Here is an 18,317-nt window from a genome sequence, read left to right as displayed (position 1 = left end):
ATGATTACCTCTTATACATTATTTGATAGTAAACAATGCACCCACACACATCATTCTCACTGACTGTCAAAATGATTCTGAGAGATAAGCAGGGCATGTGTTTGAATCTCTATTTTAAATAGAGAAAATCAATGCTTTAAGAGGTTCTCTGACTTAACCTCATGCAAGCCAGTATGAGTGTGTGTGTTCTGATAGCAGAACTGGAACCAAGCTCCTAAATTCTAGCAAAGCCTTAAGGCTTTAGGGATAACCTTTTTTTCTATAGCAAATGCAATGTATAGTACCTGGTTTATTTCCTGAGTAGTTGCTATTTTGTCCTGAAATAGCAGAGGGCCGGTTGGACGTGGTTTTCTTATCATGCACTTTGTAGCTGTCAGGCGCTATACGAGTGAGACAAAAGAGAAAAGACATATTTAGTTTCTTAAAATTTATTCAGAAACATTCACCTATTCAACATTTACTGTTATCACATGGAAAGATGCTCAGCATCCCTCCTCATCAGGGAAATACAAATCAAAACCACACTGAGATACAAACTCAGGCCGGTCAGAGTGGCTAAGATAAGCAAATCAGAGGACTCTAGATACTTGCANGGGGAAGGGGGGTGATGGGCATGGAGGAGGGCACTTGTGGGGATGAGCACTGGGTGTTATATGGAAACCAACTTGACAATAAACTATTAAAAAAAATTTACTGTTAACCTTTGTGTTGGGTACTACACTAGATTCAGGAAATAAAAAGATGAAGCAGGTACAACTCTTGCCTGTTCAGTGGTAAGGATATGTTCCAAAATCAATGGCCGTGGCTCCTATAGCAGTGGCATGTTCAAGGGTCCATGAAATCATTTACCCTGGCTGTCCAGTTTATACATAAAGCAACCATGTGGAAGCATGACTGGTATCCAAAGTCACTGATCTTAGTTCTTACAAGGTTCATGCACTAGGAACCCCAAAATTCCAAGAATATATAACCAAAAAAGTGGGTCACCAAAAAGGAACCAGGAGATATAATTTACTAGGATTTTGAAGAAGGCTCTGACAAAAGTTCCATTACAACAATTATTTTTTTAAATTTACATTTTAAATTTACACCCAAGTTAGTCAGCATATAGTGCAACAATGATTTCAGGAGTAGACTCCTTAATGCCCCTCACCCATTTAGCCCATCCCCCCTCCACCACCCCCTCCAGTAACCCTCTGTTTGTTTTCCATATTAAGAGTCTCTCATGTTTTGTCCCCCTCCCTGTTTTTGTATTATTTTTGCTTCCCTTCCCTTATGTTCATCTGTTTTGTATCTTAAAGCCCTCATAGGAGTGAAGTCATATAATATTCCATAACAATGATTATTAAAGAGACTAAAGGAAATGTATTCTAGGAAAAGAATGAAGGGCAGAAATATCAGGTAATTGGTTATACAAGTGAGGGATCCTATACTTTAATTACTCTTTTTTCTTTACCCATATTACTTAATTTAATGTATTTTCAGAGGATATTTAAAGGATGTCAGCTACTGATTCAGATAAAATCATGCCAAAAAACGAGCCTGTGAGTTTCCCTGCCTCCTGCTCTCTGCCTTAAAACCCGCAATGCCCAGTCTTCCCCACCAATTAAGGCAATTCCATCCTTCCAGATGATCATACCCCAAGCCCTAGACTCATCCTTGACTCCCCACATTCAATCTGCTTAGTAAGGTCTTTCAGCTCAACCTTACAGAACATCTTGCCACCTCTACTGCTAGTTTTCTGGTCACCTCCTCCCTGTGTGGCTGCGATATCCTCTTACCCAGTCTCCCCAATCCTCTCACTGACCCACATTAGTCTGTTCTCATCTCAGCAGCCAGAGGGATCCCATTAAAACACAAGTCATGTTGCTCTTCTGCTCAGAACTCTCCAACAGCTCCCACTCTGCTCAGAGTAAAACCCAAGGTCTCCACCATGGCCCAGAAGGTACTATATGATTTGGCCTTTACCTTGTACCTCTTTCCCCTTAATTACTCAGTTCTAGTCATACTTAGTCCATCGCAGACCTTTGCACGGACTTGATATGTTGTCTCAAATACCCACGTGGATTTCTGAGTCTCTGCTCAAATATGACATTACAGAGTTCCACTGATTTGTACATACCTTTTTAAAAAATGTATTTATTTACTTTTGTGGGGGAGGGACAGAGAGAGAGAGAGAGAGAGACAGAATCCCAAGCAGGCTCTGTGCTGTCAGCGCAGCACCTGACCTGGGGCTCAGTCCCACGAATCATGAGGTCATGACCTTAGCTGAAATCAAGAGTTGGATATTTAACGGACTGAGACACCTAGGCGTACCCCCAACCCCTTTAATTGTTTAAAGTATCACCCCCACCACTCATCACTTTGCACACCTAAGCCTGCTTTGTTTACAGCCCTTGCTTGCCCTCTGACATACTAGCTCCCTCTCCATGAGGCTGAGGAAATTGGACACTATCTAGAAAATAAGAATCATTTGCTCAAGAGTTTTTGAAACTGAAAGGGTGTTATAATAATTATGCTTCAAGAAGACTACATTTAAAAATTGAACCCAAGATGTATTAAAAACAACTTACTAAGAAAATAAATTCCCTAAAATTACCTTTGACATCTAAATGGGGAATGCACCAAAGTTTTACGGCTCTCTTTCAATTACATACAATATTAGCTCTGGAAAATCAAAGAGTAAACAGTAAAATTATCTTATACAGCTCTTTTAGAATTGCTCTGTTTTGATCTGTGTGCTTTAAATAACAGCTTCAAATACAAACATTGATTGGTTGAAGTTTTATTTATTAAGCTTCCTTTGCTTTATTTGCAAGGAAAGGTCTGTAAAGATACAGTAGAAAAAGAGCAGATAGCTAATAAAAAATTAAACCATAAAAGGCCTCTCTCCATGGTTTCTGATAGGACTTTGCCACTAGAAATTTTACCAGGCAAACTATCATTGGAAAAGAGCTACACTGTACATACTTAACACACAGGCTCTGACACTGATCTAGAAGGGAAATCAGAAAGTATACTGGGGGTTCTTCAACACCCTAACATATCCTCTCATCCCACTTGCCAAAAATGAGTTGCCAGTTATCACCATGTGGCAGGTGAAACCCATGCCAATTAGCCTTGGCCTATGGTCTCACAGCTTTAGAGATAGGCCAGCCCCTAATGATAAAAAAAAATTGACTGCACTTGGTACCTTTCTTGCTTACTGTGTATAGAACAATCTTTCTCCTTATTCTGCAAGTTAATCTTATTAAAATTGCTCATAAATCAGTTATTAAGTAACATAACAGAAGGAAGCAGGATGCAGCACATACGTGGCGTCCTAGGATTATAATTTTCTTTTTGTTATAGGGCTACCTCCAGCACACAAGTAAAGCCTTAATTAGTAAGCTTTTTAAGGGTCTCCTATTTATTATTTTTAATTAACTGAAAAGGACGTAGAACCATTTGTTTAGAATATATTTCAAATGTACTCATTTCTTTCTTGCCTAATATTTGACATAATTTAATCTTTCTCTGGTGATTGCCTTTCTGCTGTGTCCCCAGGTCCTCACAACAAACATCAGTCCAGAGTATTACACAACAATCTGCCATGAAGGAGATTAAAAAGGCTAAAACACATGTTCAGTCCAAGTGATTATTCCAAATAATAACTAATAAAAGCTTCTTTGGGGGGGCATAATTTGCTTTAGTATCTTGAAATTCAAATGTAAAAAATACATTTCAGTCAAACTGGAGGCCTGGTTACTCGAAACCCAATCCATCTACATCTGACTTCCACTGGATCTGCTCTAGTTGAAGATCTATCAGCTTGCCCTCTTTATTACCATCTGAATCTCAGTAATCTATTTCCATTCCAGAAGACATCCTATGCATTTCTATCCTAAGAAGACTTTCTGAGTCCTATCTACAAGAGAAATTTAAAATTTTTAAAATTTACATGTTCACGAAAACATTTAATTTAGTAAAACAAAAGTAATTTAAAAAATGGTCTGTTTAGCCCAAGATTACATACTGTTAATGTCTAACCTTTAGGCTGGACATTCATCTAAAGTTTTCAGGTTACCTTTCTGCTTTTCTATCAGCCTTTCCCTTGCACCACTGTAAGAGTTCTTATTTCTCCAAAAGCTTCTCTGGTTGACACTCTATTGTGATAAGAGGGAAGATATAAAATCAAACAGATCTGGGCTCAGGTGACATTCACAAAGTTTCTTGACTTCTCTGAGTAGGTAACAGGGCTGCTGGAAGATTAATGGAGAAGATGTATGTTTAGAGTCTGCCACACAGCTTAGCACACCAACAGGAGCTTTACAACCATTCCTTTTCTCTCTTTCCCCCTTCCACTGAGGTAGTGGCCTCCCCACACCCACAATACTTGCATGCGTGATGTGGCAGTGTGTTTGAAAGTACTGAGGAAATGGTATGTGCTGTGGTGTCAGCTGACCTGGCTGTGTCCTCAATGGTCTGTGAATCCTTAGCACATCACTCAACCTGTCCATCTTATTTTTCCCATCTGTAAAGAAGGGACAACACTTACTTTCAGGCTGTGAAAATGAATGAGAATGCTGGGCCACCACGAGGCTCAATAAATGGTAGGAAGCATTTTTTGGCTCTCTCCTTATTCCCTACCTTAATGTGGGAAACCGGGTTTCTATGTCTCCAGGGCTTGGCTCACCCAGCACTAACAGGGAAAGTCAACTTGGTGACAGTGGTCCTAGGGTGCAAAGTCTGACCCACCTGCTGGCTTCAGAGGTTTTTTTTTTTTTAGCTCAGCTACAGTTACACCTTTTGGGGGGCCCTCAGGTAGGCCAGGCTTATTGGTAGGATTTCTAGGGCACAACCTCGCTTTGGAAGAGGTAATCCTCAGTATTTGTGGGACTTAGAGAATATAGGTCTGAGGTGTTTTTTCTTTTGTTTTGTTTTGTTTTTTTGTTTTTTGAGAGAGAGTATGAGCATGGGAGGGACAGAGGGGATGGGGTGGGGTAGAGAGAGAGACAGAGAGAGAGAATCTTAAGCAGGCTCTATGCTCGGCATGGAGCCCAACAGGGGGCTCAATCCCACGACCATGAGACAGTGACCTGAGCTGAAATAAAGACTCAGATGCTTAACTGACTGAGCCACCCAGGTGCCCCAAAGAAGTGACGGTTGTGAGTCAGAGCTTGAGCACCACCATCCAGGTGAGGAGGGATTAATAACTGAGGACCTGAGATGGAACTCCTTTTTAATTCTCTCTTTCTTTTTAAAGACTTTATTTTTAAGTAATCTCTATACCCAACGTGGGGCTCGAAGTCACAAACCTGAGATGAAGAGTTATATGCTCCACTGACTGAGCCAGCCAAGCACTGGTTTTCTCATTTAATTAATGCCCTTCAAGTTACCATCACATTAGGTAAAATGAGCCTTAAATAAAAAAATAAAATAAAACAGAAACCAAACCCTCCTTTCTAATAATGGGAAATATAATCTTGTGATTTTTTTTTAAAAGCAAAGTACAGGGAATTTCACTACTTGAAAACACAATGAAAATAATTTATTATTTAAATATGTTTAAAAAACATTTAAAAAACTGGAAATCCTAGGTGACTAGTAGACAGGATTGCATATACCATTTTTTATTTTATCATTAAAAAACACCATTTTTAAATGACTCAGGTGACTTTCCAGTATTAATTTGAATCTCTTTCATTTTTTATAAAGAAAGCTGAGTCATACTCCATGATGCTCAGTAAGTATTTGCGAGGCTTGTAAAATCTCTATTGATCTTCCTGCTAGCTTGAAAGCTTTATTCCATTAGGGCCACATCTCAGTGTTAAAAACAAGAGGAAGGATGCAGAGAAGTATCCTTGCGGTCTGGAGTCCTGTCTCTCTCTCTAAACCACTCGGAAACAAAATATAGAGACAACAGACATTTGGGGCTTTCATCTGGTAAAAATCCTGCAGCTCCAGTAAATGCCCCAGATGCGCCTCTAAAATCCATATCCTCTACAATTCACTGTGTTCCTTGCAATGTCTTCCCATAAAGGTCATGGGCTCTCACTGCTTTGTTTCTATTTTTGGCTTTATGGTCTGGTTGAAGAGGCTTTCTCAACAGATCAAAATAATTGGTCCCAACAAATGCTCAATTTAGTAAAAATGCTTACTCTAGTAAGACATTTATGACTACAACCTTGGGAACCATCCTGAGTTTAAATCTCACTGAATGATACAAGGTCTTGATGTCCACAAGGCTAATGTATTTCTGTCACTATTTTTAAGAGTTTAGCCATCAGGCCCAGCTCTATATGGGTTCTTCTTTGCTATACTGTTCAGTTGGACTTGGCGGACACGCAGCTCAGGGTATGAGAACAGCTTTGGGACAGAGTAAGCTAGAAGACAGGACTAGAGGTTGAACCACAGGCAACTGCCACTTTTGTAGTAGAAAATGTTGAATATTGCAACTTCATAGGTCTCAACCTAATAGATTCAGTTTGCCTGTGCAGGAAAGACTTAAATTAACACAGCAGGCGTCACAGAGTGCTCCTCTGTAAGGCCTGGTTTTGCTCCAATAAATCTTAGCCATGAGTCTGACTATAAGCAGAGTTCTGAATCTTCCTGGTAAATCGCAGAGCCTGTGTATGGGGGGGTCTTGATAGACCCCTGACACACTAAACAAATTACTTATTTGAAAATCTGGCTGCAGAACATGTTTATGGCTGGCATTTGAAGAATGTTATTGGTTTAAAAAAAAAAAGCCAGAATGATTACAGAGCAATTTTCAGGCAATTCAGTTTCACCCAGAATATTCTGCTGTATCATCCTTTTGCTTATTTACTTGACAGTTAAATTTTGTTCTAATAGAGCTCCCAGGAGTATTGCAACATAGATATTAAAGGTTTTATCCAATGTTATTAATGAAATTTGCATTATAATATGGCTATAAAGCAACTTCCTCTAATGACTCTCCCGATTATTGTACATAATGGAGAGCTTCTCAGTTTAAATTCCTTATAGCTGTATGTGAAATGAATGATGAAGCTCATGGGAGCTGGCACCAGACAAACCTGGGTTCAATTTTCTGCTTTACTTCTGTTTTCTTACTACGGGCATTATTCAGACTACACTTGACTCGGGGACACTGTGTGCTCCATACTGGGAAGAAATATTAATGTGTCCCCTTCTACCACTTTTCTTTTTCTGAACCCCTGATTCTACGTTACTTCTTCAAACTCTGTTTTGTAGCTTCTGATTCCCTCAGTATTTTCTCTTCTCTTCAGAAAAGTGGTCTCCTCTTCTGGCCTGAAGCATGTTGTCTACATTAGTTACTTTCAAGTCTGCATTTGTACGTACGGTCTCGTAAATACAGTCCCCGTCTCCCACCTCTAGGAAATATCTGCTCCTGTATCTGTGTGATCACTGGAAACTATGTCAAAAGCTGAACTGTCCTCACAAAATGAGCAAACCCCGATGTTAGTCTCTTTGTTACTGTATCAGTGGAACCACTACATTCCCAGGCTCAGAAATGTTAATTTTTTTTCAATAAACATTTAGAGGCACTCTCATGGGCCAGTCACTGTACTGGGCATGAAAAACACAAAGATCAGAGGACACAACATCTACTTGCAAGATGCTTATTAACTTTCGGAGGAGATAATATAAAAACACATGAAACTGTAGAAATGGATTAATTCAGTTTTTAAAAATCAATATACCACAGAGGATTAATAACCAAGTAAATGATGTAGGTAGTACTATAGGGGTTCAAAGGTGGGAGAAGACGCTAAGGGTGTAGTAGTAACACAAACTTCATCGGATAAAGCTCTTCAAGAATGGAGATAATCTGTGTAAGTGAAGAGTGAAGCAGAGAATATTCCTGGTTGGAGGATGCCATAAGAAAAACTATCTAGGCAATAAAAAAAAAAAAAAAGAAGAAGAAGAAGAAGAAGATCAGGGCACTGTCCAGTCAGAACAGCAGGTTTAAGAAGGCAGGCAGTTGAAAATTAAACAAACAGGCTGAGGTCAACATCTCCTTGAATTCCAAGAGTTTGTTTGGACCCTGAAGGCAATGAAAGTCACTGAAGTGTGTGCAGTGGGCCTTCTGGCTGTGAGCTACTGCAGTTTCAAGGGATTCTGGGTAAACAAGAAGTAAACCCTATAAGGAGTCTGCTGGAAGTGTATTAAAAAGTGCCTACTATCTTAATGAAAACAGGAAAAGGAAACCGGACTAGAACATCTTAAAAATTCTGCATTTGGTACAATTTCATAATTATTCACATTTTCCCATTTACCCTTAACACGTACGAAGAGGTAAGTATTTGACCATTAAGGGATCCCAGTGACCCAAGTGATCACCGTGAAAAACCATGCCTGTCACTGATGTAACACAGCACAGGAAGAATAGTCAGAGTGGTCGTCCAAGAAGGAGTCCAGGGCAACTGGGAAGCACCACCCAGGGAACCTCCCCAAGCCCTCCGGGTCTCCTCTGCTTCAAATCCTGCAGGAAATGGGACCCCAGCTGCCAACTCCATGGAGCAAGGGCAGTGTGTAGGATGAGGAAATACAGAATGGAGGACATGTGTCTGGTTGGGAAACAGGTGGAGTGTTTTGAAGGTCATTTTGCAGGAAGGTCAAGGAAGCAAAATGTGGGCAGAGACAGACTGGTGCCTTTAATCTTTCACAGATCTCCACAGGATAGGGAAGCAGCCAGTGCATTATGCAAAGTTATAGGCATTACGCAAATTTATAGGCAGCATATAGAAGTACAGATGCTGCAAAGCAGTGCAGACTCTAATTTGCCCTTCTACACCAGAATAAACCCACTTTGTGGTATGGTATAAAATTTAGCCACATTTAATCCAACATAGCAGTATGAACAATGAACCACTTATTCAACAATCTATTGCTCATTTCTTGTTGCAAAACCAAATGCAATTAAGAACATATTTGATACAGTGCATACTGGAGTCTCATGCTTCATCCTTATTCATTCTGCTGACAGAAACAATTCAGTTAAGATTTGGTTTTTCCTCTGTGTTTCATGCTCTCCAGATAAAACAAAAAGCTACGACTTGGTGGCTACCACAGACTGCATGAGAGGCTTGTAAGACCACCTGGATAATTTTAGGTTTGGGGAGAGCTCATTCAGCAACAATGAACAGTGACTGAGTCATTTTCTGATTACTTCATTTCTGCATAATGAAGAAAAATAAAAAATTTATGACCATGATAGAAAAGGATAGTCAACCAAAAGACAAAGAAATTTGTCCAATACTGAGATAATACAAACCCAATACAAAGACACTGGTTTTATAAATACAATCCAGTATTGTCTACAGGCATGTGACCCATGGGAACTGAATCTACCAGAAACACTACTCGTCATCTTTAACTATAACATGAAAGCATGAAGAATGGAACAGACACGCATAGTTACTTATTAATACTTTATAGTCCATTAACGTCCAAAAGGAAGTTGTGACAGTTACATTGAAAACGTCAAAGTCCACGTCAAAGACATTGACATAACGTAACTTTTTACAAAAAAAGGTGCACTTTTTACTAGATTACATATGGTAGGAATAGCAATAAATATTACTTAAATGAGAGCAAAAGATAATTCTGTCAAAACAAGTTACCAAAATATTTTTTAAGGGATAAGGAGTGGGCTACTTGTTTGCCTCTGAAGAGCTCTAATCACAAACCATTGTATTCTGAGCTTGAAGAGCCCTAATGGTCCCCAATTAAATGGAGCCAGAGGCATTTTGTCTTTGAACTTGGCCAGGTGCAGTGCTGTGATAATGCTCTAAATGAGAAACCTGAGGGCAGAGGCCACGACTTTCTCCCTTAGGATCTCCAATTTTGTGTTTAGCTCACTATCTGGCACGTCTGTGACCTGTGACGCGGAACAAATGCCTGAAGGGGAGGAGAGAAGGCTGGAGGGTGGGTGGTGGACCCTGAGCAAATGGTGGCAAAGGCCCAGAAAGAGAAAGCATTCTTGACGAGTAAAAAGCAAAAGTATACATTTGCCCATTTTTGATGATGGCTAAGATTATAGACAAAAGGTGACCAAAAGGATTGCCAGATTACAGTCATATTCACTCTGTGTCTAGAAAAAAACAAACAAACAAAAAACAGAAAAGACTCAGTGTAATTCTAGGATGGTTTTGACGTCACCTCAGGCAAGCCTCAAAATCAAATGACCGTATTTGCAGCCATGTAACAGGAAGGTCTGCCCAGTCTCCCTTATAGTGAGTATTCTGGGAATTGGAGTGACAAACTCCAAACACAACAGAATACTGCCTTAGACTGCATGAGAAGAAGCAGGAGAACATTACAGTCTCTGTCGGAAATATCAGAAAGGACACAGAGCAAGCATATCAGCTTTGAGAGATTTGTAAACCCCAACATTTTCCCAAAGCAATTTAGTAGATTTGTTTTGATAATCTGCTAAAAAGACAAACATCCATGTGAGCTGAAATGAAGAAACCCAGTTTAGAAAAGCACGTGACCCATATATTTTTGGTGTCAACTATTGGGAATCACTTCTTCAGCTGTTTTGTTTACCACTAAAAGCAGCTACTTGATTCACGGTCCAAACTCCTTCTGACCGGAACCGGAACAGACATGACATGCTTTAAATCCAACCCCAAACACCTGAATCTAAAAATAAATAAATAAAGCAAACAAAAACCTTCCTTCAGCCAGATGGCAACATTATAAATAGAACAGAAAAGGCAATATCTTCCACTTGCATTAATATAAACCAGATTAAAAGGGCAAGCCTCTTCATCCCCATGGGTGATGTACCTTCCTGGCCATTTATCACCAGTCACAATGCTAGCTGCTACAAAAATTATCTCTCTCTCTGCCCCATAATATGAGTAATGTTTCTGACTAAGCAAGGATCAGGGCAAAGTACAGAAAAGAGGAGGAAAGCCTAACCATATTGAAAGTTTCCTAGTTACACTGTAGAAAATTAGCTACAGTCTCTGTAATTTACCAAGTTTCAACAGCTGGATAGGGAGTTTATCAAATTAGACTCAATTCAATTAAATTCAATGTGTAATTAAAAGCAACTATTTAAATAAGTTGGAGAAAAGCAATTACTACCAAACTTCATTACTCTGCTTAAAGTAACCAACTGAAAGATGTTTTTACTTTTAGCAAGGTAATGATTTATTTTAAAAAGAAAACTACAATTTCTGATGCTAATATTTTACAAAATGATTACCACAGGACACAAAATAGAAAAGCTTTCTTACTTAAATACAAAATAAAATTATCAATGCAGAAGATGTATATAGTTCTTTGAACCACAAATAAATAACAGAGTCAGGGGCACCTGGGTGGCTCAGTCAGTTAAGCATTGGACATCAGCTCAGGTCATGATCTTGCGGTTCATGGGTTCGAGCCCCGCATTGGGCTCTGCAGTGACAGTGTGGGGCCTGCTTGATATTCCCTCTCTCTCAAAATAAATAAACATTTTTTAAAAAGATATTTTAAAAAGATGGATTGCATTTAAACAGTTGAAGATATGGGCAAGGCTAATGTTCCAACAAGAGAGGAAAAACGAGTGAGGACGCAGATGTAGAAGTGACAACAATGGGAGACTGTTATTCTTTAGAGAAGTTTTAGGTTCACACCGAAGTGGGTGGAGTGTTCAGAGAGTTCCCATGTGCCCCCTGCCTCCACATACACACAACCTCCCCCATCATGAAAAATATCCCACAGTACAATGGTACATTTTTTCAATCAATAAACCTACACTGACATATCATTATCACCCAAAGTCCACAGTTCACTGAAGTCACACTTGGTGTTGTTTTGGGATTTGACAAATGTAGAATGTCATACATTCACCATTAAAGTGCGGTAGAGAGTCCAATCCATTTTTCATAGCCCCTCTCAGGTCTCTTTCTCATGAAATCTTCGAGCTATTCCTACCTCTAACACTTTTCTTTCTCTGGCTTCTACTAAGCTCCCAAGTCTGCCTCCCATTGCCTGGCACTTAATTTCATTCCATCTTATGTTGTTTTTAGAATGTATGTTTCCAAAAGTTCCAAACACAGCTCATCTTACAGGATACAAAGCAAAAAGTGTACTGTATATTAAAAAAACAAAACACAACACACTTGGGGAAATGCTTGCTACATTTTTCTCTTGGAAAGTCATACTTTCTATTTGCATAGGGAAGACTCTGTGCCATTCCATGCTTATTACCTAATAAATGTCTATCCAACACTTTTTTTCTAACAGAACCCTGACTGACCACAACACACAGCTCTAGCCAAGAAGGTGAAGACTGTAATTATTAGGTGGGGTTTGTGAGAATGCTCCTTAACGGGGAAGTGGACTCAAGTAACGTGGCTCCTCACTCTCCCTTTTCTTCCTGTCTTGAAGCTGGGTGTCATGTTCAAGGTAGAGCATCTGCCTCGTAATCAGGAAGCTAAGGTAAGGAAACAGCTAAGGCAGTAACAGAGACCTGGCCCTGACGTCTCTGAACTGCTATACTTCCCATATTTCCTGCAGGTAAGAAAAAAGAAAACTCCTAATTTATTTAAAGCATTTTTGATTCAGTACTCACAATTAAAAGCTATCTCTAAATTGACGAGAGTTTCCACTAACTACAGAATGAAGTCCAAGCATGCACCAAAATTTGGCCCTAGTCCACCCTTCTAGCTTCCACTTCCTCTAGTCTGCAATATGCAACACCTCAATCCCAGGCAGACAGCACTGAGGGCTGGAGGCGAGATTCTGGGTGGGTTTTTGAGACAGGTGAGACTCAGAAAGGGCAGAGGATTTGATGTTAAGTGGGGGACAGGGACAATAAAAGGCTACCAAGGACATCGTGTGAATTCCTCAAGGAAAAACAATGTGTACTAAACTAGGTGGTGGTTAGATGATGAGAGCATCTCCTATGTTGTGTCTTAGATGACAGCTGTCATTCAAGGCATTCAGAAGCAGACTGGACACACTGAGGGGCTCTGTACAGACTTCCTATTCACCCCTTCACTTGGGACACCATGGATCTTATGTATTCTAATTTCTTCCAGAAGTAAGAAAGCAAAACAGGTGCTGGCTCATCATATCAAAGCAGATCAGCATTTAGTTTTGAAAGTAGCAGGAGGAGCAAAGTTAAGGGAAAACAAAACCAAAACCAAAAGTTAAAAACAACAACAACAAAAAAGTAAAAGATGCCAGAGTAGGGTTTCAATAACATCATTTGTGATAGAAAGCAGCTCCAAACAACTTGGAAGCCAGCGGATTTCTGAGCAGAACGTAAAGCGTTCCCAGAACACCCCAGGTCACCTAGAACAGCTCCTGCTGGCATCCTAAGGCCCTATCCTATGTGCAACCGCTTACTGACCACAATGGACTCGCGGATGGGTTACAGTAGGGCTGTATTAGCTTCTCTGGCATCCTTTCTGTAAATGTATCTGCAGAGTAGAAATTAATTGCACACCAGCTGACGAAAATAATAAAAATTTTAACTGATCTATCAAGCTTAATTTTATTTAAAAAATAATTTGTGAGCTTTTTGATACTACTGAAAGATTACGAAGATAAAAATTGCCAGGCCCATGATCCCATCACCTGGATAACCTGTTTTTTTACACTTAAAAAAGAAATGCCTATCACATAGTTAGGAAATGCAAATGGTACATACAGCTGTAAAAGAAACAGCTCCCTTTTTTCTTTCTGGAAAAAAGTTTGTGTGTTCATACAGATTTGCTTTCTATTTATTCAAATCATCATGCTTAGTCTTCTGTCCCTTTCTTTTCTACCTTGATAATTTACTTAGTCTACTCTTCCAGTTCCTTCGCTAATTGCACTGCATTTCACCATTTCCAGTACATGCCTCCAGTCACCAGTTATCTTTGTCTCCCTTGCTCTGTAACTCTGAAGTTCTCTGAATCTTCATCCATGTGTGAAAGCATGGCCCTGACTGAGTGTCATTTATCTTCCTCTATTAACACCTGCACCTGGTCCCTTGCCCCCCGAGTCGGTGATTAATCTCCTGCAGTTTAAGCCTCTTTGCTTCTGCCAGTCTGCACATCACTGAGAAGGCAACCACCTCCAAGGAGGAGGACTATAAAAAAAAGAAATCTGCAAGGCGGCTTTACTTCTCTGGGAGAGGCAGGAATGGGGTCTGTGAAGAGCCACAATGTTAGGGCTGAATCAGAAACTTAAAAACTAGGTTTTATGGATACGCTGACTACTTGTGCCCCTCTCAGTTTTGCAAATCAAACCTGGATCCGTTCAAGCGGTGGCTTCTGCCAACTCTGATAGGAGATGTTGTGGGCTGGGCTGGGACTGAATTGCTTCTCTGGCACCTTCTCTGCATAGGAAATGGAGCCGTGCAGCAAAGGGGTAGAGAGGATGCTGCCTGGCTGCCCGGGGCCCACTTCAAAGACAGAATCACAGACTGCTGGGCCAGGGAGTGCAGAGAAGGGCAGAGTGCCAAAGCTGTTCCTCCCTCTGAGCCTCAGTCAATGGGGACAGGCTGGGGACGAAGGCTGATGGTACCTGCATGGAGGACAGCGCGACTCCCACCCGGGGGGCTCACAGATGCTGTGTTAATAGGACTCAAACCGCCAGCGACTTTCTGGGAGGCGTGGTGTATGGTCTGAGAATATATTCGCATCTGTGAATAATTATGACTGTTATCCTGGTGTGCACAGAAATGTGATGAAGCCAGGACTTCGGTTTACTCAGAGTAACCAGGGCCTCCCTCCAGGACAAGGGACTGAGGTGACCAAGCATTTCTTTTTCTGCAGGAAAGAAAAGGCAAGACTTAAAGCATGGCGTTCTGCTCTCCTTGTTATCATCTTTTTACTGGACCTGGCATTTTATTTGTTGGATTTCTTTCATTTGCCAGACTCAAAATGTCCCCAAACGGAGGATCTCAAATTTTGGAACCTATCAAATATCTAAATGTAGTAACCGATGAAAACAAATCCAACTAAAGGAAAGGACGCCAGCCTCAAAGCCCAGGAGTGGGGTCACGGGGCCCTGCGGCTCTTAGAAGCACAAAGACGGCTGTGTGGCGGGCGGCACAACCTGGCGCGCGGTCAGGCCGGACGGAAAGGCTCTCGACAGGCCAGAGCCCCGATGACTACTAGGTTTATGGGCTGCAACGAATATGCTTATTTTCCAACACACATATCCATTTCAAATACGAGAGGTCAATCACAAATTCGCAGTCTGCCTAAGCTATAGGCCCTTCAGGGTCATCCAGAAAAGCCAAAACTACGCTGATAAATGGACTCCTTTGTTCTAAGTGCCTTGGGAATGCATTTTCTGTGGCCATTTCTTACTCGACAATCTCCATGTAAGAGTTGGCATTGAGGCTAGTTGGAGAAGCCAGGAGGGAGGCTGAGAGGTGAGGAAGGCCGAGAAGGTAAACCTGTCCAGGGAGCTCCTCCCAGAAGAAGGGAAAATGGTCAACAAACACCAAGTGGAGAAGGAGCTGCTGTCAGCCAGCCTGCTCTCCTGCCCTCCCAGGGAGCGCTCTGCTGGTCACTGGCCCGGCTGGTCTCCCCACCCTGTTCTCTATCCAAGAACCTGCTCCTAGACAACCAGTTCTGTTTTCAAAATTCCAGTAGAGTCACTGTCAGAAAGGAAAATATTTGAGGAACTGTCTGGGCTTTCTCATGAAATGTGAATGATCTCGCTGCAGTCTCTGGGCGCTCCCTCAAACCTGCCACGCTTTCTGGTCGTACCAGGAACAGTCCATGAATACCATGGCGACGTGGTTTCTTTTTGTTTACAGATGAAGTGCAAGCCCAAGACTTCCTCAAACCTTGTTGTTATTTTTACCTCCTTTGTTTCGTAGCACTGAAAAGCCTTAGAAAACACGTAAGAGGGTGCGTGCTTTCTGCAGAGTGAAGGAGAGAGGTGCTGTAACAATACTGGGTTTGGTCTCCATGGAGACTAAGGAAGGAGAAAATGATGACGATGGGGCAGGAAGCAGGGACTGACAGCAAGAAAGTCAGGTTTCGAAACAGAATAGGAGCAATTTGAGGGTAGATCATTTTACCATTAGTTTAGAATTTTAGAAAGTGTTGAATAATTCTCGGCATTCTATGATAGCATTACTGCATAATCGGTGAAACTGGTTTTTATGGCTTATCAGGCACACGTGTGGTATTTTAATAATGTGAGTGTATGTTCCAGCTTTCAACCCGCCTATGTGCAAATGAACTTCTGGAACACAACCCATATAACCTCAAGAATTGCTTTTTGTTTTTAAACACTACAATAGTCGACAAATATGTATAAGGTAGGGGTCATAGGTGACCATGTTTTAGAGCTAGATGAGAAAGGAAGTTCACTTCATAAAGAAGTATAATCAATCATTTGGATTTTTTGAATATCTCGTCTTAGTAAAAGTCATCCATAAGTTTCTCAATTTAGCACTTCTGAATAGGCTATTCAATTTTCTTTAGGCAGATTTTTTTTTTCCTAGCAGGCAGGCTGAACTTGACTTTGTAAACAAATATTCAGTAACAAAAATATGGTTAACTACTGATGCTTGACAGAAACTCCATTCTCTATACGCCTAAAGACGGCCTTCTTCACCATTGAAAACACAGAGAACAAGCTTTACTCACCTCACAGCGGGAATGGGAAAGATGAAAAAATAGCTGATGCTGTCTCATCAGTCAGAGTTGTGTTTCACACAAGGAAACGTGTGCCCTCTCTTTCTAAAACTCAGCTAACTTTAAAACATCTTATTCATAAAATATGAAATTAAAGTAGTATGTGGACCACATTAAAACTTATGATCTAGGTCTCTGCACTGAACAACCAGTTAAATACAATTTTTGCTGTATTAATATCTATAATCTATAATAAGACATCAGCTTATGAGCCTCAGCTCATAAGACAGCCTCAGCTATATGAGCTTTAGTAACATGAAGGCATAACATGTTACTAAAGAGAGACAGGAATAAATATGAATGACATCACTGTGTTAATCTGCATCATCAAGACTGATTTTTAAGTCCTCTGCCTAAACTTGCACTGTGCTGGCTTAGACTAGGTGGGCTCGGCAGGTAAGCTTCCGAGCTCGAGCTCTGGCATAACTGGTATTTTATTTGTATAGCTGGTCAAGTAATCTCTCTATAGCAAAGAAAAAAATGTTTCTGCAATGACCTATACTGTGTCAGAAACATTACTGCCTATAGCAAAAATAATGCAGAAGGTATATTCTATTATCTAGTTTTTAGGAAAAGAAATGGCCCCTTGCCCCGTCCCCTCCTCGCTCCCCTGTGTAGTCTGTGTGGAGGTGTTGCTGCTTCCCATCAGAATGAGACTTCTCACGATGACAGTCCAAGCAGCCCCCTCGTATTCCTTGGAAATTGAACTGGATCAGGTCTGGAGCCCACCCCATGAGAGGCTTTTAATACGTCCCAGTACTCGCCCAGTATGGACAGAGCGGGGGCTTCCCTACCTCCATCCCAGAGCTCTCCACTCCACACACCTGCCAGAAGCCAAATAGCTCTATTCCCAAGAGCTTAGCAGACATATCGCCATGTAGCATACTTCTTCTCTGTGAGCAGTTCCCTAAAACTCACTGCCACTGACGGCCATCAGCACACATACTGCCGATGCTGGGGTTATACAAATCCCAACACTGAACTGACTCACACCAACTGGAGATCACTTAGCTAAGTTTGCATGCAAGGATGACTATTTCAGGGGTGCCTGGTGGCTCAGTCGGTTAAAGGTCCAACTTCGGCTCAGGTCATGATCTCACGGTTCATGGGTTCGAGCCCCGCGTCAGGCTCTGTGCTGACAGCTAGCTCGGAGCCTGGAGCCTGCTTCCAATTATATGTCTCCCTCTCTCTCTGACCCTCCCCTGCTCACTCTGCCTCTCTCTCTCAGAAATAAATAAAATATTTAAAAAAATAAAAAAAAAAGAATGACTACGTCATCTACACTTCTAGAAATGTAGACGGAACGCAGTCATTTCATTGGGGTCTACAATAAGACACCTGCTAGCAACACATTTCAGTTTCCACTGATCTGGAAACTATTTTAAACCAGCTTGAAAAGTTTGACTCTGATTTCACTAGGGGAAAAAAAACCCATAATCTTAGACCTTTCATAAAACTCAACTTTACACAAAAAGTTTAGGTTGAATTGAAAGCTAGAAATACTATCCTATTATGATGCAATGTTCAAAATACTGACTATAAATCTTTATATCTTGGCCTCAGATTATTATAAATCTTTTTAGATTACTTAAAACCATGCTTCAAATCCTAATTAGAAATGTCCAATTTAGTATGCAGTACTTCCACTCATTCAACTCTTGCCCTGCAGGCTTTCAATCT

At 40.8% G+C, this 18,317-nt stretch overlaps 1 protein-coding gene across 1 annotated transcript in view; it reads right to left on the bottom strand.

The window, feature by feature from the left end:
• MAP7 (microtubule associated protein 7) overlaps positions 1–18,317 on the bottom strand; it is a 144,361-nt gene that overhangs the window by 60,587 nt on the left and 65,457 nt on the right. Inside the window, exon 2 of the mRNA XM_077776140.1 lies at positions 285–380. Coding sequence (XP_077632266.1) covers positions 285–380 — 96 coding nt within the window. The remainder of the gene's footprint in view (positions 1–284; positions 381–18,317) is intronic.

Source organism: Crocuta crocuta, unplaced genomic scaffold (genome assembly GCF_008692635.1).
Source record: "Crocuta crocuta isolate KB4526 unplaced genomic scaffold, BGI_CrCroc_1.0 scaffold25, whole genome shotgun sequence".
NCBI lineage: Eukaryota > Metazoa > Chordata > Mammalia > Carnivora > Hyaenidae > Crocuta > Crocuta crocuta.
The sequence above is the reverse complement of the archived record's forward strand: the minus strand, read 5'-3'. Positions and strand labels throughout refer to the sequence as shown.